This window comes from Pristiophorus japonicus, unplaced genomic scaffold (assembly GCF_044704955.1).
Source record: "Pristiophorus japonicus isolate sPriJap1 unplaced genomic scaffold, sPriJap1.hap1 HAP1_SCAFFOLD_2029, whole genome shotgun sequence".
Lineage (NCBI taxonomy): Eukaryota > Metazoa > Chordata > Chondrichthyes > Pristiophoridae > Pristiophorus > Pristiophorus japonicus.
In genome coordinates this window covers 13,609-38,267 of record NW_027251725.1, presented here as the reverse complement: position 1 = coordinate 38,267, position 24,659 = coordinate 13,609, and the positions used below count along the sequence as shown (strand labels likewise).

Sequence of the window (24,659 nt, the reverse complement as noted above, 5' to 3'; positions counted from 1 at the left end):
GATGTCGAGTCGGGTCCGGGGGCGGGAGCAGGGGGGAGGGGGGGGAAGGAGGGAGGGAGGGAGGGAGGGAAGGAGAGAGAGTGGGAGTCGAGTAGTCGAGTCGGGTCGGGTGTTTGTGAGCCAGCTGAAGGGAGGAAGCAGGAGCTCGGCATGGGAGGTGCAGCCTGATCAACAGCAGCCCCATTGAGGCCATTCGGCCAGGGCGAGGGGCTGCGTGCTTCGGACCCCTCCCACACAGTTTGGGTGCCTGGAGCTACTGTACAATCGCGCACATGTGCAGAGGTCCCAGCACTGTTTTCAGCGCAGGGACTGGCCCCGGCCCTACAGCTCATGCTGCGCCCAGCTCCAGAGAACCTGCAAGGAGCTGGAGAATCGGTAAGTATTTTTTAGGCGCACTTTCTAGCGCGAAAAACGGGCGTCCAGTCGGCCCGAAACTTGGGCCCTCGGGTCCTGAACTTAAGGAAAGGTAACTTCGATGGTTTGAGGCATGAATTGGCTCGAATAGACTGGCAAATGATACTTAAAGGGTTGACGGTCGATAGGTAATGTCAAACATTTAAAGATCACATGGATGAACTTCAGCAATTGTACATCCCTGTCTGGAGTAAAAAGAAAAACAGGGTTGGTGGCTCAACCATGGCTAACAAGGGAAATTAAGGATAGTGTTAAATCCAAGGAAGAGGCCTACAAATTGGCCAGAAAAAGCAACAAACCTGAGGACTGGGAGAAATTTAGAATTCAGCAGAGGTGGACAAAGGGTTTAATTAAGAGGGAGAAAATAGAGTACAAGAAGCAGCTTGCCGGGAACATAACAACTGACTACATATCTATAGAAGCTTTTGCAAAGAGAAAAAGATTAGTAAAGACAAACATAGATCCCTTGCAGTCGGATTCAGGTGAATTTATAATGGGGAACAAAGAAATGCAGACCAATTGAACAAATACTTTCGTTCTGTCTTCACGAAGGAAGACTAAAATAACCTTCTGGAAGTACTAGGGGACCGAGGGTCGAGTGAGAAGGAGGAACTGAAGGATATCCTTATTAGGCGGGAAATTGTGTTCGGGAAATTGATCGGATTGAAGGCCGATAAATCCCCAGGGCCTGATAGTCTGCATCCCAGAGTACTTAAGGAAGTGGCTCTAGAAATAGTGGATGCATTGGTGATCATTTTCCAACAGTCTATTGACTCTGGATCAGTTCCTATGGACTGGAGGGGAGCTAATGAAACACCACTTTTTAAAAAGGGAGAGAAAAAGCGGGTAATTATGGACCGGTTAGCCTGACGTCAGTAGTGGGGAAAATGTTGGAATCAATTATTAAGGATGAAATAACATTTGGAAAGCAGTGACAGGATCGGTCCAAGTCAGCATGGATTTATGAAGGGGAAATCATTCTTGACAAATCTTCTGGAATTTTTTGAGGATGTAACTAGTAGAGTGGACAAGGGATAACCAGTGGATGTGGTATATTTGGACTTTCAAAAGGCTTTTGACAAGGTCCCACACAAGAGATTGGTGTGCAAAATCAAAGCACATGGTATTGGGGGTAATACACTGATGTGGATAGAGAACTGGTTGGCAGACAGGAAGCAGAGAGTCGGGACAAACAGGCCCTTTTCAGAATGGCAGGCAGTGACTCGTGGAGTGCCGCAGGGCTCAGTGCTGGGATCCCAGCTCTTTACAATATACATCAATGATTTGGATGAAGGAATTGAGTGTAATATCTCCAAGTTTGCAGATTACACTAAACTGGGTGGCGGTGTGAGCTGTGAGGGGGACGCTAGGAAGCTGCAGGGTGACTTGGACAGGTTAGGCGAGTGGGAAAATGCATGGCAGATGCAGTATAATGTGGAAAAATGTGAAGTTATCCACTTTGGGGGCAAAAACAGGAAGGCAGATTATCTGAATGGTGAGATTAGTAAAAGGGGAGGTGCAACGTGACCTGGGTGTCATGGTACATCCGCCATTGAAGGTAGGCATGCAGATACAGCAGGCAGTAAAGAAAGCAAATGGCATGCTGGCCTTCAGAGCAAGGGGTTTTGAGTATAGGAGCAGGGATGTCTTACTGCAGTTATACAGGGTCTTGGTGAGACCACACTTGAGTATTGTGCGTAGTTTTGGTCTCCTAATCTGAGGAAGGACATGCTTGCTATTGAGGGAGTGCAGCGACGGTTCATCAGACTGATGCCCGGGATGGCAAGACTGGCACATGAGGAAAGACTGGATCGGCGAGGCTTATACTCATTGGAATTTAGAAGAATGAGGGGATCTCAAAGAAACTTATAAAATTCTGACGGGACTGGACAGGTTAGATGCAGGAAGAATGTTCCCGATGTTGGGGAAGTCCCGAACCAGGGGTCACAGTCTAAAGATAAGGGCGAAGCCATATTGGACCGAGATGAGGAGAAACTTTTTCACCCAGAGAATTGTGAACCTCTGGAATTCTCTGCCACAGAAAGTTGTTGAGTCCAGTTCGTTGGACATATTCAAAAGTGAGTTAGATGTAGCTCTTACAGCTAAAGGGATCAGGGGGTATGGAGAGAAGGCAGGGGTGGGGTATTGAGGTTGCATGATCAGCCATGATCATATTGACTGGCGATACAGGCTCGAAGGGCTGAATGGCCTTCACCTATTTTCTATGTTTCTAACAGTAGCATGTACTTCCAAGTCAGCTGCATTAAAGGAAATTGCAACTTTGTTTACTCTGCTACAACATGCATTAGCTCCTACCTTAGCAAAGTACCCTCGACTGCACAAGTATATTTTATTTACTTCCGACGCGTCATTCTTATGGCACTCTGAATGAAACTGTCAATTTTGTACCAATCTATATAGAAGTTTGTGAATTTATTTGTGCTGTGGCTCACACCCTCTGGATCTCGACTGCTCAAACTCATTTCACATGGGATCCTTACAATGAGACACAGATTTTCCTCCCATTAGTATCAAAAGGACATGTAGCACTGTACAAATCAGTAAGATGCAATTTGTGTAAGTTTAAACAATAGAAGACCATATCTCGAGGTTGTCTCAGCGAAGTTCAAAATGCATGTTGTTTTGGCTGCAATTATGCTGCAAATGTTGTGCATCATTAAGTCGTCAAAATTACTTTGTTGTATTCCAAAATTTGTGGTACAACTTCCTCATGAGAACAATTTTTAGTGGCTCAATGGTGCTGCATATTGGTGTCATCATCATCATCATTATCGGCAGTCCCTCAGGGTCAAGGATGACTTGCTTCCACATGAAAAATGAGTACTCAGGTGACCGATAAACTCATTTTAAATGGTGGAAGATGCCGGTGTGTGAATTCTTTTAACGTGGGGTGGCCGTTGCACACCAGGCACCACACAGGCTTGATGGTCTATATTGGTGTACACACACACACACACACTCCCATCCCCCATTCGATTCATAATTCAATAATGTAATTTTCAACAGAAATCTGGTCCTCCAAAGATTTGCTAAATTTACCTGGCTGATACAATTCTCTCTACTCCAGGGAGACGGTGGTCTAATCACTGGATCAACTGTCTCTGCAGCCTAAAAACAGAACATACAAACATTTAATGAAATGAGAGCTGATTCTTTCAGGGGCAGTCACGATCTCAGAAAATGTTCAGTAACAAATGTTAAGAATGGATGGTTTAAGATACACTACCACAGTTATAAATTTTCCTGAGTGGTATGCAAAAATCACAGACAGGACTACATGACAAAAACGTCAAAAAAAAGACTACATTCATTTTAGCAGTCTTTTCTCAACCATCGACCTTATATAGAAAAATTTTTTGACATGCAATATCTGACTGGATTAAACACGATCGACAGATTAAACAAGAACAGAAATTGAGAAATTATGTTAGAAGATAAAAGTAAGTTTATTCCAGTGCGATGTTCAGAAATCAGCACGCGATTTTGTTTTTTCCAAAACTAAGTAGAAACATTTAGCATGCAGCCTATAGTGAATTGGTTAACTAAAAATTTCTGTCATCCTTCAGGCCAGTGTCATGATGATGCTGGTGTTTTCCCTCTGCCATTGCTCTCATTTGATGCAAGTCATCAGCAAGCCAATGACCTACCAGTTTTCACAGAAAAGCAGATAAGGTCCAAAATTTAACTGCCAAAACATCAGTAAAAATATGGAATCCCATGTAATAATACTGCAACTTATGCAGTTAATAAAGCCAATGGTCCTAATGATAGCAATTGGAGTACTGCGTGCAGCTTTGGTCACCTTACTTAAGGATATACTAGCTTTGGAAGGGGTACAGAGACAATTCACTAGGTTGATTCCGGAGATGAGGGGGTTACCTTGGGCCCAAGTTTTGGGCCGCGCGGCGACCTGGACGCCCGTTTTTCACGCCACAAAGTGTGCCTAAAAAAAAAAACTTACAAATTCTCCAGCTCCTTGCTGGTCCTCGGCGCGGCACAGTACGAGCTGTAGGGGGTGGAGCTAGGTCCCTGCGCTGAAAACAGTGCCGGGACCTCTGCACATGCGCGCTACAGTGGGCGCGCATGTGCAGTAGCTCCAGGCGCCCAAAACTGTGTGGGAGGGGCCCGAAGCACGCAGCCCCTAGCCGAATGGCCTCACTGGGGCTGCGTGCATAAGGCTCCTCCCACGCCCAGATCCTGCTTCCTCCCGACCAGACTCGACTCCCGCTTCCCCTGCCCCGGACCGGACCCCAACACAGACCCAACTCCCGCCCCAGACCAGACCTTCCTCTCCCTTCCCCCCCACCCCGACCTGAACCGAACCGACCTCCCTCCCAGACCACCCCCACCCCCCCGGACCGGAGCCGAGTCGCGCTCTCCCCCCCCAAACCCGGGACCCGACCTGACCTCCCTCCCTCCGACCCGAACCAAACTGACCTCCCTCCGCCCCCCCCGACCCTGGAGCCGACGCCACCTACCTGTAAATCTGGTGCTAGGGGATGGGCCCTGCCCGAAGTCTTTGGCCCGGCCCGTTCAGCCTCCCCCCTCCCTTCTTTCTCCGCCCCCCACTTCTCCTTTCCTGCCCCCTCCTCCCTCTTCTCCTTCCCCCCCTTTCCCCCTTCTCCGCTCCCCCAGCCCCCTCCTCTCACTGTCAGAAACACAGACACTGACAGAGAGTGAGAGACACATACAGATAGACAGACAGAGATATAGAGAGACAGAGACACACTGGGCAGGGGGGGCATCCCAGCGATTTTATTAATTTTTTTTGATTGATTTATTGGTTGATTTATTGATGTTTTATCATTTATTATTGATGATGACTCTTTATTTGTAAAACTGAAGTGTTTAATGTTTGTAAACTTCCCTTTAAACACCACCCCCCCCCCCCCCCCACTCCTGATTTGTAACCTACGCCTGATTTTCTAAAGTGTAGACAAGGTTTTTTCGAGCGTACAAAAATCTTCACTTACTCCATTCTAAGTTAGTTTGGAGTAAGTTTTCACTGCCGAAACTTTGAAAACAGGAGTAAGTGGCCGGACACACCCCCTTTTGAAAAAGAAATTCTGTTCCAAAGTGAAACTGTTCTAACTGACTAGAACTGGAGCAAGCTAAATGCCGAGAATTTGAATTTCTAAGATACTCTGTTCTACACCAGTTGCTCCAAAAAATCAGGAGCAACTGAGGCCGAAACTTGGGCCCCTTATGATGATAGATTGAGTAGACTGGGTCTTTGCTCGTAGGAGTTCAGAAGGATGAAGGGTGATCTTATAAAAACATTTAAAATAATGAAGGGGATAGACAAGATAGAGGCAGAGAGGTTGTTTCCACTGGTCGGGGAGACTAGAACTAGGGGGCACAGCCTCAAAATATGGGGGAGCCAATTTAAAACCGAGTTGAGAAGGAATTTCTTCTCCCAGAGGGTTGTGAATCTGTGGAATTCTCTGCCCAGGGAAACAGTTGAGGCTAGCTCATTGAATGTATTCAAATCACAGATAGATAGATTTTTAACCAAGGGAATTAAGGGTTATGGGGAGCGGGCGGGTAAGTGGAGCTGAGTCCACGGCCAGATCAGCCATGATCTTGTTGAATGGCGGAGCAGGCTCGAGGGGCTAGATGGCCTACTCCTGTTCCTAATTCTTATGTTCTTATGTTCTTATAAGCAGACGGGGTTACAGACTATAATCCTCAAAATATTAATGAAGATCCTGGAATCCCAAGTAGTAAAGATAGAATTTGACTAACTCAATAAATCAGGGACCTTGGTAATCATCAAATTGCAAACAAATTTCGTAATTGACCTTGAGCAGGTGTGTCGCTATTCCTTCCCATCATCTCTGGACAACGAATTCGTAATTTGACCTCTGCCTCCCTCTCCCTGTCATGTAGCCGGTTCGTAGGGATACCATGAAGTTGGCTACTGAGACCCCCTTTCCCCCACCTGAGAGTACCAAACAACCATATGTTGTGTATGCAAAAATAAAGTTGCTCTCATCATATTGTGTCAATGCCGACTGTTTCAAGATCATTATGAATTGGCTTCAATGGCTAGCTCATTAACTCGAGTGAACATTCCCAACATACCAATCCTCTCCATCTCAATGGCATCAATTCACCTTCCTCTATCAAAGTAACAAGAGATGCTGGTCCTTTGACAATTTACCCATAAAAATCTTGAACCCAAGTTCACATCCAAAACATGTTATAATTAAACAAAAAATGTGTTTTTCGTTCATGGGATGTGTGCATCACTGGCAAGGCCAGCAGTTATTGCCCATCTCTAGTTGTCCTTAAGGTGGTGGTGATGAGCCACCTTTCTGAACCACCGCAGTGAACATAAGAACATAAGAATTAGGAACAGGAATAGGCCATCTATGCCTTCGAGCCTGCTCCGCCACTCAACAAGATCATGGCTGATCTGGCTGTGGACTCAGCTCCACTTACCCGCCCGCTCCCCATAACCCTTAATTCCCTTATTGCTTAGAAATCTATCTATCTGTGATTTGAATACATTCAATGAGCTAGCCTCAACTGCTTCCCTGGGCAGAAAATTCCACAGATTCACAACCCTCTGGGAGAAGAAATTCCTTCTCAACTCGGTTTTAAATTGGCTCCCCCATATTTTGAGGCTGTGCCCCCTAGTTCTAGTCTCCCCGACCAGTGGAAACAACCTCGCTGCCTCTATCTTGTCTATCCCTTTCATTATTTTAAATGTTTCTATAAGATCACCCCTCATCCTTCTGAACTCCAACGAGTAAAGACCCAGTCTACTCAATCCATCATAAGGTAACCCCCTCATCTCCGGAATCAACCTAGTGAATCGTCTCTGGACCCCCTCCAAAGCTAGTATATCCTTCCTTAAGTAAGGTGACCAAAACTGCACGCAGTACTCCAGGTGCGGCCTCACCAATACCCTGTACAGTTGCAGCAGGACCTCCCTGCTTTTGTACTCCATCCCTCTCGCAATGAAGGCCAACATTCCATTCGCCTTCCTGATTACTGGCTGCACCTGCAAACTAACTTTTTGGGATTCATGCACAAGGACCCCCAGGTCCCTCTGCACTGCAGCATGTTGTAATTTCTCCCCATTCAAATAATATTCCCTTTTACTGTTTCTCCCCCCCACCCCCCCCAAGGTGGATGACCTCACATTTTCCGACATCGTATTCCATCTGCCAAACTTTAGCCCATTCGCTTAGCCTATCTAAATCTCTTTGCAGCCTCTGTTCTCTACACAACCCGCTTTCCCACTAATCTGTGTGTCATCTTCAAATTTTGTTACACTACACTCTGTCCCCTCTTCCAGGTCATCTATGTATATTGTAAACAGTTGTGGTCCCAGCACCGATCCCTGTGGCACACCACTAACCACCGATTTCCAACCCAAAAAGGACCCATTTATCCCGACTCTGCTTTCTGTTAGCCAGCCAATTCTCGATCCATGCTAATACATTTCCTCTGACTCCGCGTACCTTTATCTTCTGCAGTAACCTTTTGTGTGGCACCTTATCGAATGCCTTTTGGAAATCTAAATACACCACATCCATCAGTACACCTCTATCCACCATGCTCGTTGTATCCTCAAAAAATTCCAGTAAATTAGTTAAACATGATTTTCCCCTTCATGAATCCATGTTGCATCTGCTTGATTGCACTATTCCTATCTAGATGTCCCGCTATTTCTTCCTTAATGATAGCTTCAAGCATTTTCCCCACTACAGATGTTAAACTAACCGGCCTATAGTTACCTGCCTTTTGTCTACCCCCTTTTTTTAAAAACAGAGGCGTTACATTAGCTGCTTTCTAATCCGCTGGTACTTCCCCAGAGTCCAGAGAATTTTGGTAGATTATAACGAATGCATCTGCTATAACTTCCGCCATCTCTTTTAATACCCTGGGATGCATTTCATCAGGACCAGGGGACTGGTCTACCTTGAGATCCATTAGCCTGTCCAGCACTACCCCCCATAGTGATAGTCTCGAGGTCCTCCCTTCCCACATTCCCATGACCAGCAATTTTTGGCATGGTTTTTGTGTCTTCCATTGTGAAGATCGAAACAAAATAATTGTTTCAGGTCTCAGCCATTTCCACATTTCCCACTAATAAATCCCCCTTCGCATCTTCTAAGAGACCAACATTTACTTGAGTCACTCTTTTCCATTTTATACTCCCACTGTCACGAAGGGAGTCCAAGAATTTTGACTTAGCGACGGTGAAGGAACGGTGATATATTTCCAAGTCAGGATGGTGTGTAACTTGGAGGGGGACTTGCAGGTGATCATGTTCCCATGCGTTTGCTGCTCTTGTCCTTCTAGATGGTAGAGGTCGCGGGTTTAGGAGGTGCTGCCGAAGCCTTGGTGATTTGTTGCATCCATCGTGTAGATGGTACACATTGCAGCCACGGTGCGCCGGTGAAGGAGGGAGTGAATGCTTAAGGTGGTAGTTGGGGGTGCCCATCAAGTGGGCTGCTTTGTCCTGGATGGTGTCGAGCTTCTTGAGTGCTGTTGGAGCTGCACTCATCTCAGCAAGTGGAGAGTATTCCATCACACTCCTGACTTGTGCCTTGCAGATGGAAAGAATTTGAGGAGTCAGGATGGGAGACATTCGCCACAGAATACGCAGCCTCTGACCTGCTCTTGTTACCACAGTATTTATGTGGCTGGTTCAGTTGAGTTTATGACCCCCAAGATGATGGTGGGGGATTCAGCGATGGTAATGCTGTAAAAGATCATGGGGCAGTGCTAATACTCTCACCTGGTGGAAATAGTCATTGCCTGGCACTTGTGTGGCGAGAATGTTATTTGCCACTTATCAGCCCAAGCATAAATGTCATCCAGGTCTTGCTGCCTGCTGGCATGGACTGTTTAATTATGAGGAGTTGCGAATGGCATTGAACACTGTGCAATCAGCGAACATCCCCACTTCTGACCTTATGATAGAGGGAAGGTCATTGATGAAGCAGCTGAAGATGGTTGGGCCTAGGACACTGCCTTGAACTCTCGCAACGATATCCTGGGGCTGTGATGATTGGCCTCCAACAACCATTTTCCTTTGCGCTTTGACTCCAGCCAGTGGAGAGTTTTCCCACTGATTCCCATTGACTTCAATTTTAATAGGGCTCCTTGATGCCACACTCGGTCAAATGCTGCCTTGATGTCAAGGGCAGTCACTCTCACCTCACCTCTGGATTTCAGTCCTTTTGTCCATGTTTCGGCCAAGGCTGTAATGAGGTCTGGCGCCATGGTCCTAGCGGAATCCAAATTGAGCATCGGTGAGCGGGTTATTGGTGAGAAAAAATAAAATGGGGAAGGTGGCTCAACCATGGCTGACAAGGGAAATTAAGGAAAGTGTTAAATCCAAGCAAGAGGCATATAAATTGACCAGAAAAAGCAGCAAACCTGAGGATTGGGAGAAATTTAAAATTCAGCAGAGGACGAAAAAGGGTTTAATTAAGAGGGGGCAAATAGAGTACGAGAAGAAGCTTGCCGGGAACATAAAAACTGACTGCAAAAGCTTCTCTAGATATGTGAAGAGAAAAAAAATTAGTGATGACAAACGCAAGTTCCCTTGCAGTCGGATTCAGATGAATTTATAATGGGGAACAAAGAAATGGCAGACCAATTGAACAAATACTTTGGTTCTGTCTTCACGAAGGAAGACACAAATAACCTTCCGGATGTACTAGGGGACCGAGGGTGTAGTGAGGAGGAGGAACTGAAGGATATCCTTATTAGGCAACAAATTGTGTTAGGGAAATTGATGGGATTGAAGGCTGATAAATTCCCGGGGTCTGATCGTCTGCATCCCAGAGTACTTAAGGAAGTGGCCCTAGAAATAGTGGATGCATTGGTGATCATTTTCTAACAGTCTATTGACTCTGGATCAGTTCCTATGGACTGGAGGGGAGCTAATGTAAGATCCATTTTTAGAAAAGGAGGGAAAGAAAATGGGTAATTATAGCCTGACATCAGTAGTGGGGAAAATGTTGGAATCAATTATTAAAGATGAAATAGCAGTGCATTTGAAAAGCAGTGACAGGATCGGTCCAAGTCAGCATGGATTTATGAAGGGGAAATCATGCTTGACAAATCTTCTGGAAATTTTTTGAGGATGTAACTAGTAGAGGACAAGGGAGAACCAGTGGATGTGGTGTATTTGGACTTTCAAAAGGCTTTTGACAAGGTCCCACACAAGAGATTGGTGTGCAAAATCAAAGCACATGGTATTGGGGATAATATACTGACGTGGATAGAGAACTGGTTGGCAGACAGGAAGGAGAGTCGGGATAAACGGATCCTTTTCAGAATGGCAGGCTGTGTCCAGTGGAGTGCCGCAGGGCTCAGTGCTGGGACCCCAGCTATTTACAATATACAGCAATGATTTGCATGAAGGAATTGAGTGTAACATCTCCAAGTTTGCAGATGACACTAAACTGGGCTGCGATGTGAGCTGTGAGGGGGATGCTAAGAGGCTGCAGGGTGACTTGGACAGGTTAGGTGAGTGGACAAATGCATGGCAGATGTATTATAATGTGGATAAATGTGAGGTTATCCACTTTGGGGGCAAAAACACAAAGCCAGATTATCTGAATGGTGGCAGATTAGGAAAAGGGGAGTTGCAACGAGACCTGGGTGTCATGGTTCATCAGTCATTGAAAGTTGGTATACAGGTACAGGAGGCAGTGAAGACGGCAAATGGTATGTTAGCCTTCATAGCTAGGGGATTTGAGTTTAGGAGTGGGGATGTTTTACTGCAGTTGTACAGGGCCTTGGTGAGGCCTCACCTGGAATATTGGGTTCAGTTTTGGTCTCCTAATCGGAGGAAGGACTTTCTTGCTATTGAGGGAGTGCAGCGAAGGTTCACCAGACTGATTCCTGGGATGGCAGGACTAACATATGAGGAGAGACTGGATCAACTGGGCCTTTATACATTTGCATTTAGAAGGATGAGAGGGGATCTCATAGAAACGTACAAGATTCTGACGGGACGGGACAGGTTAGATGCAGGTAGATTGTTCCCGATGTTGGGGAAGTCCAGAACCAGGGGACACAGTCTTAGGATAAGGGGGTAGGCCATTTAGGGCTGAGATGAGGAGAAACTTATTCACTCAGAGTTGTTAACCTGTGGAATTCCCTGCCGCAGAGAGAGTTGTTCATGCCAGTTCATTGGATTTATTCAAGAGTGAGTTAGATATGGCCCTTACGGCTAAGGGGATCAAAGGGTATGGAGAGAAAGCAGGAAAGGGGTACTGAGGGAATGATCAGCCATGATCTTATTGAATGGTAGTGCAGGCTCGAAGGGCCGAATGGCCTACTCCTGCACCTATTTTCTATGTTTCTATGTCGATGTAAAACTTGAATTTCCAATCTTAACAGGGACTCTGGACCAAGACATATTAATCGTTCCTACAGGTTTCAGTAACAATGGGTGTAAATCAGGATTAGAGGCCAGTAATGTTACATGGGTGGAACTAAACAATCTTATTGATGGAACTTACCAGAAAGCCAATATTCACTCAGCTCAAATGGCCCAGATATAAACAGGACACACTCAGCCCTAAAATCAGAGTTCTGCACTTAACCTGTCCCCGCTCCTATCGCACTCACTGCTATTTTGCCTAGATCTTTTACAAAGGTGGCATCTGAATCAGGTATAAATAGGCAGACTGTGTGCCGCGCACATTCCGCCCACGTGTAATGGGCGGTTTGCGGTCTAACCAGTAGTCCTTTCAGGGACAGTTGGAGGTCTCCCGACAAAATGGACAAGGAAATTACTACTTTTTTTTTGGTGGGGACAGAAGAAGCAGGAGTGCTCCTCCTGGGCCTACAAACAAAATCTGGACCATTGTCGGCCCATTTGAGGCACATCCCCTCCCGCTATGCTCCGCATGTTAGCTCAGCATGAAAGCCAGCTAATATGCCGTACTCCCAGAATTGGTCATTTGCAGCAGGTTGCCGCAGCTCATCAGCGGAATGAAGAAGCAAAGGCTTCTAAATGGCTTGGGTCCACTTGTTCTCTAACTTGGACTTATGTCGTCTCAGTGTTATGGGCAGGGCAAATGCCAGATTGACGACCTGCAAACAGGGAATTGTGGAAGAGATGAGCACAAAGTTCGCTGACAATGCACTCAAACCTTGGAAAGGAAAATGAAGTTAGATGTGGACAGTAGCAGAAGAGGACAGAGAGGTTGAAGGTGTACATGCTAATGAAGGACATCGACTGATTTTGAAAGGATGGGGAACGTATCTTTTACTTTCAGAATCTCTTGCGTATTTTTAAATAATTCACATCACCTAAATATTTACTGTTGTTGCAATACCAATATGAAGAGAAGAGGAAACAATTTCTGACCCTGTTCCCAAATATCTGATGAGTTGCTTGAGAAGTGTTTATCTATGTAATGATTCTGTACATTAAAACATAATCAAACAATTCCCTTTTTATTCCTCCCAACTATACCTCACCTGGGAAGTTGCACTGTCTGTGACACTGGGTTCATCTACAGGCATCTCATTTCCATCCTCAAATAATCGCCGACAACAGACCAAAGTAAATGGAGGGGGAGCCTCTTTCAGAAAGCAAACTGCCTCACGACGAGATTTTCCATACAACTGCTTTCCATTCACCTGAAACACAGTGGAAATATCAGGGGGAGATTTTAATCCAGCAGGTATGGATTCCCCTACTAGCCGATATATGGTTATATGATGAAGTAATACAGACTTTTTTTTAATTTTTTTTTTTAAGTGACTGTAAATCAAGATAGAATTTTTTTATTACTTCATGGGGTTTTTAAAAATTACTGTCTGGAATTAGTTCCATAATAACACACTTGCAAGTTACCCAGTCGGTTCTAGTTGTACACATTCTTATATCACATTGCATTTTCTAATGTTATGTACTTTGTGTGGAGGTATAAATCACTAAACTGTTCAACAGACTGTTTGCTATTTGCATTATTCATTCAGGTGATAGGATCAGAACTCCTTTCCTACTCCACCAAAGTGTCTTACTTAATTCTCCAAAAAAAATTATTTCAATAATTTGACAGTGTTGCTTTAAATTTCTCCCTCCATTACTCATTAATTAGCAGGTTGGGAAGAATGGAAACTGGCAGAATACCACCTTTACTGACAGTTCGTAAATAGTAAAGCTGTTTGACAATACTAATACAGGAATTTAAGTTTTTAAACAATGAACACCATTGTGTTCCTCCCTATCAAACAATCATCGGCAGTCCCTCAGAATCGAGGAGGACTTGCTTCCACTCCCAAAGTGAGTTCTTTGATGGCTGAGCAATCCGATACGAGAGCCTCAGACCCTGTTACAGGTGGGACAAACGCTCGTCATGGGAAGGGGTCAGTGGGGCTGGTTTGCCGCGTGCTCCTTCCGCTGCATGCACTTGGCCTCTTCACATTGAGACTCGAAGAGCTCAACGTCCTCCCGGATGGACTTTCTCCACCTCGGGCGGTCTGCCGCCAGGGTCTCCCAGGTGTCAATGGTGATGTCGCACTTTACCAGGAAGGCTTTGAGGGTGTCCTTATGACGTTTCCGCTGTCCTCCTTTGGCTTGTTTACCATGAAGGAGCTCCATATAAAGCATTTGCTTAGGGAGTCTCGTATCTGGCATGCGTACTATGTGGCCTGCCCAGCGAAGCTGATCGAGTGTGGTCAGTGCTTTAATACTGGGGATGTGAGCCTGGTCGAGGACACTGATGTTGGTAAAACAAATCTCAATATTAATTCTGATGGTAAAATAAATCTCAATATTAATTCTGATGGTAAAATAAATCTCAATATTAATTCTGACCTATAGGTTATACACAAGTGGGAATTAACCATACACCAAAAAGAAAATGGAAAACTGAGAAAAAGGCGAAACAATATCCTAAATGTCCATAGATAACAAACTGCATCATACTGTGGAGCGTGCTGGAAGCCAGAATCATTTTTCTTGTCCTTGAGGGACTCTATGGCTTAAGTAATCAGAAGACATGAATTATACCGATCAAAGATTGCCAAGCCACACACTTTAAACCATCAAATGATTTAACATATCACCTAGTTTCTTGTGGTCAGTGCTTCGATGCTGGCCTGAGCGAGAACACTAATGTTGGTGCGTCTATCCTCCCAGTGGATTGGCAGGATCTTGCAGAGGCAGCACTGGTGGCACTTCTTCAGCACACTGTGGTATCTACTGTATATAGTCCACGTCTCAGCCATATAGGAGGGTAGGTATCACTACTGCCCTGTAGACCATAAGTTTGGTGCTAGATTTAAGGTCCTGGTCTTCAAACAATCTCTTCCTCAGGCGACCGAAGGCTGCGCTGGCACACTGGAGGCTGTGTTGGGCAGGCCACATCGTCCACATGCCCAACACGAGATTCCTTAAGCAAGTGCTATACTCGAACTCCTACACAGCAAGTGAGCCCCAGTTGGACAGAGGAAACATTTCAAAACCTCCTCGATAAAGTGCAACATCCCCACCGGCATCTGGGAATCCCTGGCCCAAGACCACCCAAAGTGGAGGAAGAGCATCGGAGGGCACTGAGCACAGACAGCAGAAGGAGCGTGCAGCAAACCAGACTCCTCACCCACTGTCTGCCCCACCTGTTAGAGACTGTACAGTCACCAGAGAACTCATTTCTAGAGTGGAAGCAAGTCTTCCTCGCTTTCAAGGGGCTGCATATGACCACCTAGTTCAATAATAAACCTACAAAAATAAATCTGGCCTAAAAGGAACAACTTTTTTGTTTAAAACTATACCTCTAAAATTTCATCTTCTAGTTGTAATAATCCAGTTTGGCCTATTGGCCCATCAGGAACAACTGACGATATGTAATGATGCCCATCAAAAGAGTCGAGCTCCACTCCAAGCCTCAATGTATGAATTGGTAACAGCTAAATTAAAACAAAAGTCAAGTTTATTCGGATGAATATGCAAAATTGACAATGTTCAAGTTTTCCGTCCAGCTAAGCTCAGGTTCCTTCTATCCCACTATCTCATGTTAAAGTTGCAGTATGAATGACTGAAGCCACAGAACAATGTAGACATCAGCCTTGGCTAAGTGATAGCACTCCGACCTTGGAGTAAATGAGTCATAGGTTCAAGCCCCACTGTAGAATCTGGGTAGCACTTGAAACATAATCTGGGTAGCACTGCATAGTGCAGCACTCCCTCAGGGCTACAGTCAGTGGTGCTGTCTTTCAGATGTGATGTTAAGCAGAGGCTTAGTCTCCTGACTCTGATGGACATAAAAGATCACTGAGGACACTATTTGAACAAAAGCAGAGAAGCTACCGTAGTGCCCTGGTCAGCATTTATTGCTCTACTAACACTTGAAATAGATGAACTGGTCAGTTATTTCATTGCTGTTTGTGGAATGTGCCATGTGGAAATTGGCTGCTGCGTTTCCAACTTTACAACAGAAATTACACTTCAAAAGTTCATTAGCTTGAAAACGCCCTGAGTTCATGAAAGGTGTTAGATATATGCAAGTTCGTTCTTCTTTCTCAAAAGCAAGTAGCAATTCGCAACAAAAATTCACCTTTTAACCAAAATTGTTCAGTAAATTGTTTTGAAACCACTTACTTGAAATGACAATGCCCTACAAAACATAGTTACTATGGGCCAAAGTTTCCCCAGGAGATGCTCCTATTTTTTTTGGAGTATCTTAGAAATCGCAATTCTCCCCATTTAGTTTGCTCCAGTTTAAGTGAGTTAGTTCAGTTTCGTTTTAGTTCAGGTTTTTTTCCCCAAAAGGGGGCGTTACCAGCCACTTACACCTCTTTTGGCCATTTAAGCAAGTTTAGCCATCAAAAAGTTACTCCCATCTAACTTAGGCCAGCGTATGTGTCCAGTTTTGTACGCTCAAAAAATACTTGGAGACTTAAGAAATCAGCACGGGTAACCAGAGATTGGCCGGGGGGGGGGGGGGAAGGGGAGCGAGAGCGCGCGCGGGGGGGGGGGGGGGGAAGAGAAGGGGAGCGAGGGAGAGAGAGGGGGGGTAGGGTGGGAGAGAGAGGGGGGGGGTAGGGTGGGAGAGAGAGGGGGGGTAGGCTGGGAGAGAGAGGGGGGGGTAGGGTGGGAGAGAGAGGGGGGGGGTAGGGTGGGAGAGAGAGGGGGGGGGTAGGCTGGGAGAGAGAGGGGGGGGTAGGCTGGGAGAGAGAGGGGGGGGGTAGGCTGGGAGAGAGAGGGGGGGGTAGGGTGGGAGAGAGAGGGGGGGGTAGGCTGGGAGAGAGAGGGGGGGGTAGGGTGGGAGAGAGAGGGGGGGGGTAGGGTGGGAGAGAGAGGGGGGGGGGTAGGGTGGGAGAGAGAGGGGGGGGGTAGGGTGGGAGAGAGAGGGGGGGGGTAGGGTGGGAGAGAGAGGGGGGGGTAGGGTGGGAGAGAGAGGGGGGGGTAGGGTGGGAGAGAGAGGGGGGGGTAGGGTGGGAGAGAGAGGGGGGGGTAGGGTGGGAGAGAGAGGGGGGGGTAGGGTGGGAGAGAGAGGGGGGGTAGGGTGGGAGAGAGAGGGGGGGTAGGGTGGGAGAGAGAGGGGGGGTAGGGTGGGAGAGAGAGGGGGGGTAGGGTGGGAGAGAGAGGGGGGGTAGGGTGGGAGAGAGAGGGGGGGTAGGGTGGGAGAGAGAGGGGGGGGTAGGGTGGGAGAGAGAGGGGGGGGTAGGGTGGGAGAGAGAGGGGGGGTAGGGTGGGAGAGAGAGGGGGGGGTAGGGTGGGAGAGAGAGGGGGGGTAGGGTGGGAGAGAGAGGGGGGGTAGGGTGGGAGAGAGAGGGGGGGTAGGGTGGGAGAGAGAGGGGGGGTAGGGTGGGAGAGAGAGGGGGGGTAGGGTGGGAGAGAGAGGGGGGTAGGGTGGGAGAGAGAGGGGGGTAGGGTGGGAGAGAGAGGGGGGTAGGGTGGGAGAGAGAGGGGGGTAGGGTGGGAGAGAGAGGGGGGTAGGGTGGGAGAGAGAGGGGGGTAGGGTGGGAGAGAGAGGGGGGTAGGGTGGGAGAGAGAGGGGGGGTAGGGTGGGAGAGAGAGGGGGGGTAGGGTGGGAGAGAGAGGGGGGGGGTAGGCTGGGAGAGAGAGGGGGGGGTAGGCTGGGAGAGAGAGGGGGGGGTAGGCTGGGAGAGAGAGGGGGGGGTAGGGTGGGAGAGAGAGGGGGGGGTAGGCTGGGAGAGAGAGGGGGGGGTAGGGTGGGAGAGAGAGGGGGGGGTAGGGTGGGAGAGAGAGGGGGGGGGGTAGGGTGGGAGAGAGAGGGGGGGGGTAGGGTGGGAGAGAGAGGGGGGGGTAGGGTGGGAGAGAGAGGGGGGGGTAGGGTGGGAGAGAGAGGGGGGGGTAGGGTGGGAGAGAGAGGGGGGGGTAGGGTGGGAGAGAGAGGGGGGGTAGGGTGGGAGAGAGAGGGGGGGGTAGGGTGGGAGAGAGAGGGGGGGTAGGGTGGGAGAGAGAGGGGGGGTAGGGTGGGAGAGAGAGGGGGGGTAGGGTGGGAGAGAGAGGGGGGGTAGGGTGGGAGAGAGGGGGGGTAGGGTGGGAGAGAGAGGGGGGGTAGGGTGGGAGAGAGAGGGGGGGGTAGGGTGGGAGAGAGAGGGGGGGGTAGGGTGGGAGAGAGAGGGGGGGTAGGGTGGGAGAGAGAGGGGGGGTAGGGTGGGAGAGAGAGGGGGGTAGGGTGGGAGAGAGAGGGGGGTAGGGTGGGAGAGAGAGGGGGGTAGGGTGGGAGAGAGAGGGGGGTAGGGTGGGAGAGAGAGGGGGGTAGGGTGGGAGAGAGAGGGGGGTAGGGTGGGAGAGAGAGGGGGGGTAGGGTGGGAGAGAGAGGGGGGGTAGGGTGGGAGAGAGAGGGGGGGAGGGTGGGAGAGAGAGGGGGGGTAGGGTGGGAGAGAGAGGGGGGGTAGGGTGGGAGAGAGAGGGGGGGTAGGGTGGGAGAGAGAGGGGGGGTAGGGTGGGAGAGAGAGGGGGGGTAGGGTGGGAGAGAGAGGGGGGGTAGGGTGGGAGAGAGAGGGGGGGTAGGGTGGGAGAGAGAGGGGGTGTAGGGTGGGAGAGAGAGGGGGGGTAGGGTGGGAGAGAGAGGGGGGGTAGGGTGGGAGAGAGAGGGGGGGTAGGGTGGGAGAGAGAGGGGGGGTAGGGTGGGAGAGAGAGGGGGGGTAGGGTGGGAGAGAGAGGGGGGGTAGGGTGGGAGAGAGAGGGGGGGTAGGGTGGGAGAGAGAGGGGGGTAGGGTGGGAGAGAGAGGGGGGGTAGGGTGGGAGAGAGAGGGGGGGGGGGGTGGGAGAGAGAGGGGGGGGGGGGGCTGAGGTGGAAGTACCTTATTGATCAAATGGTACAAATCCTCTGGAAAGTCTGGAGCCAGCCCCTTGGACTTCTGTATCCTGAAGATCTTGTTCCCTGTAATAAAACGCACCTGGGCAACACCATGGGAATCCCTTTGGATCACACCAATCTGCAATGGGGTCAAGCCCTTCTTTGCCAACTTGTAAATCTGTTCTTTTACATCAGGCACTGTTCTCTCGCAGGTCACGGCAGGGAACCCATTCGGCCAGGGCAAGGGGCGGTGTGCTTCGGGCCCCTCCCACACAGCCTGCAGAGATTCGGGGGTGAGAAGCTACTGCACATGCGTGCACACTCTAAGCGCGCATGTGCAGAGGTCCCGGCACCATTTTCGGCGCCGGGACCTGGCTCCACCCCTCACTGGATGTGGTGCGCTCCGCTGAGGCCGAAGAAGTCTTGGAGTGGGGAGAATACCTCGGTAAGTTTTCGGCCCGGTTTTTGTTCCAAAAAGTCGGCACAGCAGCGTGGGGGCAAACTTGGGCCCAATATGACGATACTCGAGCTTGCCTTGCTTTTTCCAAGAAATTAACAGCTTTTGACTTTGTTTCTGCAATTGTTGCACAGAAGAATCTTGCAACTGCCTGAATAATTTTAGTCTTCTAGCTGATTCTCCAGAAATGAAAATGAACTTGACAACACTTACTATCACTTATTCCATTTTGCAAGCTAATGAAAAATACATCCTAACTGGGCTTTGGCGTAGACTAGCCTGAAATCGAGAAGGGGATTATTTCAGCCCCTGCAGTAATTTGCTGTTGCTAACTAGTCATCATCTCTACAATGAATTGGTTTTCTCACAATCGTGCCACTGGTAGTTCTCACATCAGGCTTTGATGTTTCTGCTGTTTTTACTGGTGCAACAGTATCACCTCGAGTAGACATTCAATGAAGGAATGACAGTTAAATAGTACAATATGAAGGCCCACATTTTTTTGGTCACTCAGCCTGTGAATCATGACAAATCAATTCTCTTGGAAATCAGTGGTAGATGTCTTTTGTTCCTGTGGATACAGCTATTAACTGTCTGATCGATATACAATCTTGGAGTCCTGTCTTTCATTATAATAGGATTTCACCAATCTTTTCCCCTCATCAAGCTTGATTCTTACTTTGATCATCAGGTTCGAGCTCCAACTGAAAATTTTTGGTTAAAGAAACAATGAGAGTACACTTTAACCTTCTCGACAACCTGCTTTATCAATTTTCTGCTTGACCATTTTATTTCAGATCATTGTTCAAATAGTTTTAATCTCTTTTTCTACCATTAACCAGGATATAGGTGCAATTGAAGTTGTTCTGCAATTCAGCAAAGCAGAAAACAATTCTCTTCTTGCAGAATTTTTTTTTGCTGGTCATACAGCTCGCTCAATCTTATATTAGCTAGTGATTACCAAATATTAGTAGCAGTATGTACAAAGTCATACTGAGTTCTGAAGGTGTGAAACTAGACATAAACAGTGTTTCAATATCAGTACACAAATTCCTCACCATTATCCCAATGAGCAACATATTCTTCAGCTTTTCTATAGTATAACCAACAGATTAACTATTTCAACAAATTTGGAATAATAGTCAATAACTACACAGTACTTTTGTCCTATCAACTCATACAAATCCACTGCAATCTTCTGCCAAGGTTATTCTGGAAATTAGGTTTTCACCAAATGTTATTTCCGGAGTTGCTTTATTAGCCTAGCAAAACCATCATCACAAAATGGTCTCTCTGATATCATGCCTGGCCACCATAACACTATGTTTGCCTTTGCCCAGCACTTTGTGAATCCTTAGTGTCCTCATGGATTCAGTCAAGGTTTGTGGTCCTCGAGTTATCAATTTAAAATTTTCACTAGAAGAAAGGCGAGATAATTTTGGAGAACAGAATGCTTTGCCACAGGGAATTGAGACACAGATTATTGCATAATTTAAGGGAAAATTTGAAAACATATTTGAAGCAGCGGAAATAAAAGGCCAAACCCCCTACTTTAAAGGGATTCAATATAGTAGAGACAGAAAAACTATTTCTTCTGCAGGGGAATGCAGAACACAAAGGGCATAATCTTAAATTAGGGCTAGGCCATTTAGAATTGAAATCAGGAAGCAGTTTTTCCCCCCCAGAGAGCAGTGGAAATCAGGAACTGTGTTACCCCCTCTCCTACCCACAAAAGACTAAGATTGGCATATATTCGTAAGGCAAGTGTATCAAGGGATATAGAGCAGAGGTGGGTACATGAAGTTGAGATCCAGATCATCCATGATCCAATTCAATTGTGGAACAGACATGAGAGGCTGAATGGCCTACTCCTATTCCTATGTTACGGAATACTCGAACAAAGAGCAATCACAGACATCCTGGGTCCAATGTACTCTTTCTAGCCTCTAAATTGCTATGGTGAAAGGTCAAGAAGGAGGAATAATGTGCCAATGTCAGTCACAAACAATGCCACTGGTAACTTCACCAGTGCTGTCGGTAGGGCAGATATTGCAAGTAAGTGGTAGGAGTGGTGATTCTGAGGCAAGAGTGTTACTACTGAGCCAAAACTGATAGATACAAGTACTAAATACAGATTGAAGCTCCCTTATCCGGCACCCTCAGGACCTGGCCTGTGCCGAATAAGGGATTTTGCCAGATGAGGGGAGGTCGGCACCTCAAGCAGGCCCAAAGTATCGGCGAGCCACAAAGAAAGTGTCAGCGCTGCCCCCGGCAGGTGTTGACGCAGCCCCAGCGGGCAGAGTGTTGGCGTAGCCCAAAGTCGGGGTGGAGGTCGGCCGCGTTCTGCGCACACGGCTCCGGTATCATGCTGGATGAGGGGTGATGCTGGATAGAGGTGGTCTAACCTGTACTCTGATATAAAGCCAAACCGATACAAAATTAAAATTTCCCCATTTCAGTCAACAAGGTTTTGGCAATTGGGATGTCATTACCTTGGAGCATTTCTGCAGTTCAACATCATCGTAGATCTCAGTGTTCAAATTAAGCACCTAATTAAGAATAAGGAAGGTATTGCAAGTTAATTTGACTGAATTCAGCCTATGAACATTGTGTTTTCACTTGTATATCATTAACCTAATTGTTCTTGATTTTAACTTTAACATCCCGAGCAAAAGTTACTCCTCACTGAAGGCAAGTTAATAGGAATATGGTAAATTGGGAATCTTCATTTATAGGAGAACATTTTCTCATTTATTATAAAATCATATTTCTGCATTTTGCTTGGAGAAGATAAAAGATATCAAGATATTCCATTCAACAAGCTTCAAGGTTCGACAATTTTTGGTGCATTTCAGTGCTTTGTTCGATTGCACAAATGTTTCTGTTGAATGGTCTGCTTTTAAAGCAGAGCCCCATATTTGCATCATTGGGTCTCACGCACAGCTTGTGATTGGCTGAACAGTCTTCAAAAGACTGGATCATGAGAACCTCACATCAATCCTCACAGTAGAGGAAGAGGGCAAATACCGACAGTATATGGGAAAATAAAAATAAATCAAAGCGGGGAACTTACTGGATTTAATAAAAATTCAAAAAATGGTAATGAGAAAATAAGACTCAAGATAATGTACAGGAGCTGATGGTTTCTACCCCATGGTATTAAAAGAAGTAGCTCAGGAAATTGCAGATCCGTCAGTCAGAATACCCAAACTCCTTTTCTGGCCCATATGTTAGTTGACATTATGGGCCCAAGTTTGCCCCCACTCTTAGAACGGCGCACCTCCGTGAGCTGCGCCGACTTTTTAGAACAAAAACCGCGACTAAAAGATATCTTGCTATTCTCCCTGCAGCTGGAACGATGAAGGCCCTCGGCGTAGCGTAGCACCAGGGACGGGGGCAGAGCCAGGACCCGGCGCTGACAAAGTGCCGGGACCTCTGCACATGCGCGCTAGAGTGTGCACGCATGTGCAGCAGCTCCTCGCAGCCCAAATCTGTGCAAGCTGTGTGGGAGGAACCCGAAGAACGTCGCCCCTAGCCCTGGCCGAATGGGCTCCCCGCCGCGACCTGCAGGAACAGTGCCTGCCGCGTTCAGCTGGGAATACTATAAAGAACATAAAGTTTGGAATAAATTAGTTGAAGGTAAGTTTCTGGAGAGAAAATGATTGAAGGGTATGGGGAAAAGCTGGATTTCTGGGGTTGAGATTATTTAAAAAGGGATGGGCTTGTTCCTAAACATGTGTCTGTTCTCCCCCACCCCATGGAGTTGTGTGTTTTTGCATTAATTTCTGAAGAAGCAATTACAATGAGCTTTCTCAGTGGCTCAGCCATTTGGGAGTTTACAATGACAAAGCTAAAATATATTGTTGTGCAGACAGCATTTATTGACAAATAATTTGATAAACTATACAAAAATCACTTGAGGGTGTAAAGATCCTGTGTTACTGGATGTTTTAAAGTACTTTATGCAGCTTTTATCTCCACCTATCTGTTGCGTGTAGATTTGTGTTAGTTTACCTAGGATTCTGTAAAAGCAATTAATATGGTAAAGGAGGGGCAGTTCTGAAGCAGGTTTGATTTAGCAATGCATGAAGCAGTAAGCTTGTAATCCAAGACGTCCGTTCGGAGGAACTGGCTGGGATTGTCGGTTGTGATTAGGCATGTCAACAGTTAATTAGCAAATTTACTAAGTCAAAAAATAGTTATGCTGTGGGATGGTGTAATCATTTTCAAAACATTATAGTGATTGATTTATTGGTTGATTTATTTATCATTTATTATTGATGATGGCTTTTTGTAAAAGTGAAGTGTTTAGTGCTTGTAAACTTCCCCCCCCCCCCCCCCCGCCATTCCCCCCACCCCGCCCATCTCTCATCCCGTGCCTAATTTCTCAAGTGTAGGCAAGGTTTTTCTGAGCGTACAAAAATCCATTCTAAGTTAGTTTGGAGTAAATTTTCGCTGCCTAAACTTGCAAAAGAGGTGCAAGTGGCTGGACACTGCTCCTTTTGAAAAAAAAAACTGTTCTAAAATGAAACTATTCTAACTCACTGGAACTGGAGCAAACTAAATGCCGAGAATTGCAATTTCTAAGATGCTCCAAAAAAAAATAGGAGCAACTCAGGCTGAAACTTGAGCCCATTGAGTGGTTCCCTCATCAGGCACTGCCCCCTCTCCTCAGCATCTCTGTCCTTGCAAATTACCATCTCCATTTCCAACCTCCTTTTTCTCTTAATTTTTTTAGACCTTTGTCAGGTGATTGGAGCAGAGAGGCCACGGGAGATGGCAAACTTGAAGGTGACCAAGAATGTGGGTAAGAGAACTTATCTGGCGATAGAGGTTTAGGGAAAACAGGAGGATGGTGAATTTTCTTGGAATGTGTAGCTCTGCGCAAGAGGTAAATCTGAATACAATCCATTTAAAACAAGATAAATTCTATTTACTACAATCACGTGATCCATGCCAAGCATTAGTTCATAAGAGCATTTCATTAAACCCGTTAAACTTTAATTGAAGTCATTCTCACTCTGTACAGTGGTTCGCCAGAAGATATGAACATTAGTGAAACTACATTTGGAAATAGAAACTACATTCTACAATTCCCACAAATAAATTTAAAATACTTATCACAGATTATCATAGTATTACTGTTTCCTGTTATTTAATTCTGGTCAATTAGAATGGTGCTAGAAAATCATACCATCACTTCATACTCTGGTCCCAACAAATTTTCCCATCTGGATGTCAATTCTTCTCCTGTTGGAACAGGTCCTGATCCTAAAATTAAAGGTGGTCACATTAATTTGCCATAATCATTTACATAAAATCCACAAAATAAATCAATAGTGAGCCAATTCGTCAAGCTGTAAGAGCAGCAACAGCCATCAATGTTACCCTAGATGCATTTAATAAAATATCTTTAGCCATTCTCACCTAGATATGCTTACTTTTAGCTAGGGGTGCTCTGGGTTCTTCACAACATTATGTATACCCATTAAGGGTTTGTC

The 24,659-nt window shown here is 46.7% G+C and overlaps 1 protein-coding gene across 1 annotated transcript; it reads right to left on the bottom strand.

Annotated features, from left to right (window-relative positions):
* Window positions 1-3,465: 3,465 nt before the first annotated feature.
* Window positions 3,466-24,432, bottom strand: LOC139244093 (inaD-like protein; the record flags this gene model as incomplete). The annotated part of the gene is made up of 5 exons (XM_070870970.1): window positions 24,353-24,432; window positions 21,651-21,707; window positions 15,202-15,336; window positions 12,901-13,062; window positions 3,466-3,543 (listed from the first exon to the last, which is right to left on the bottom strand). Coding segments are annotated over exons 1-5 (435 nt in total), but the record flags the coding sequence as incomplete, so codon positions are not given.
* Window positions 24,433-24,659: the final 227 nt, after the last annotated feature.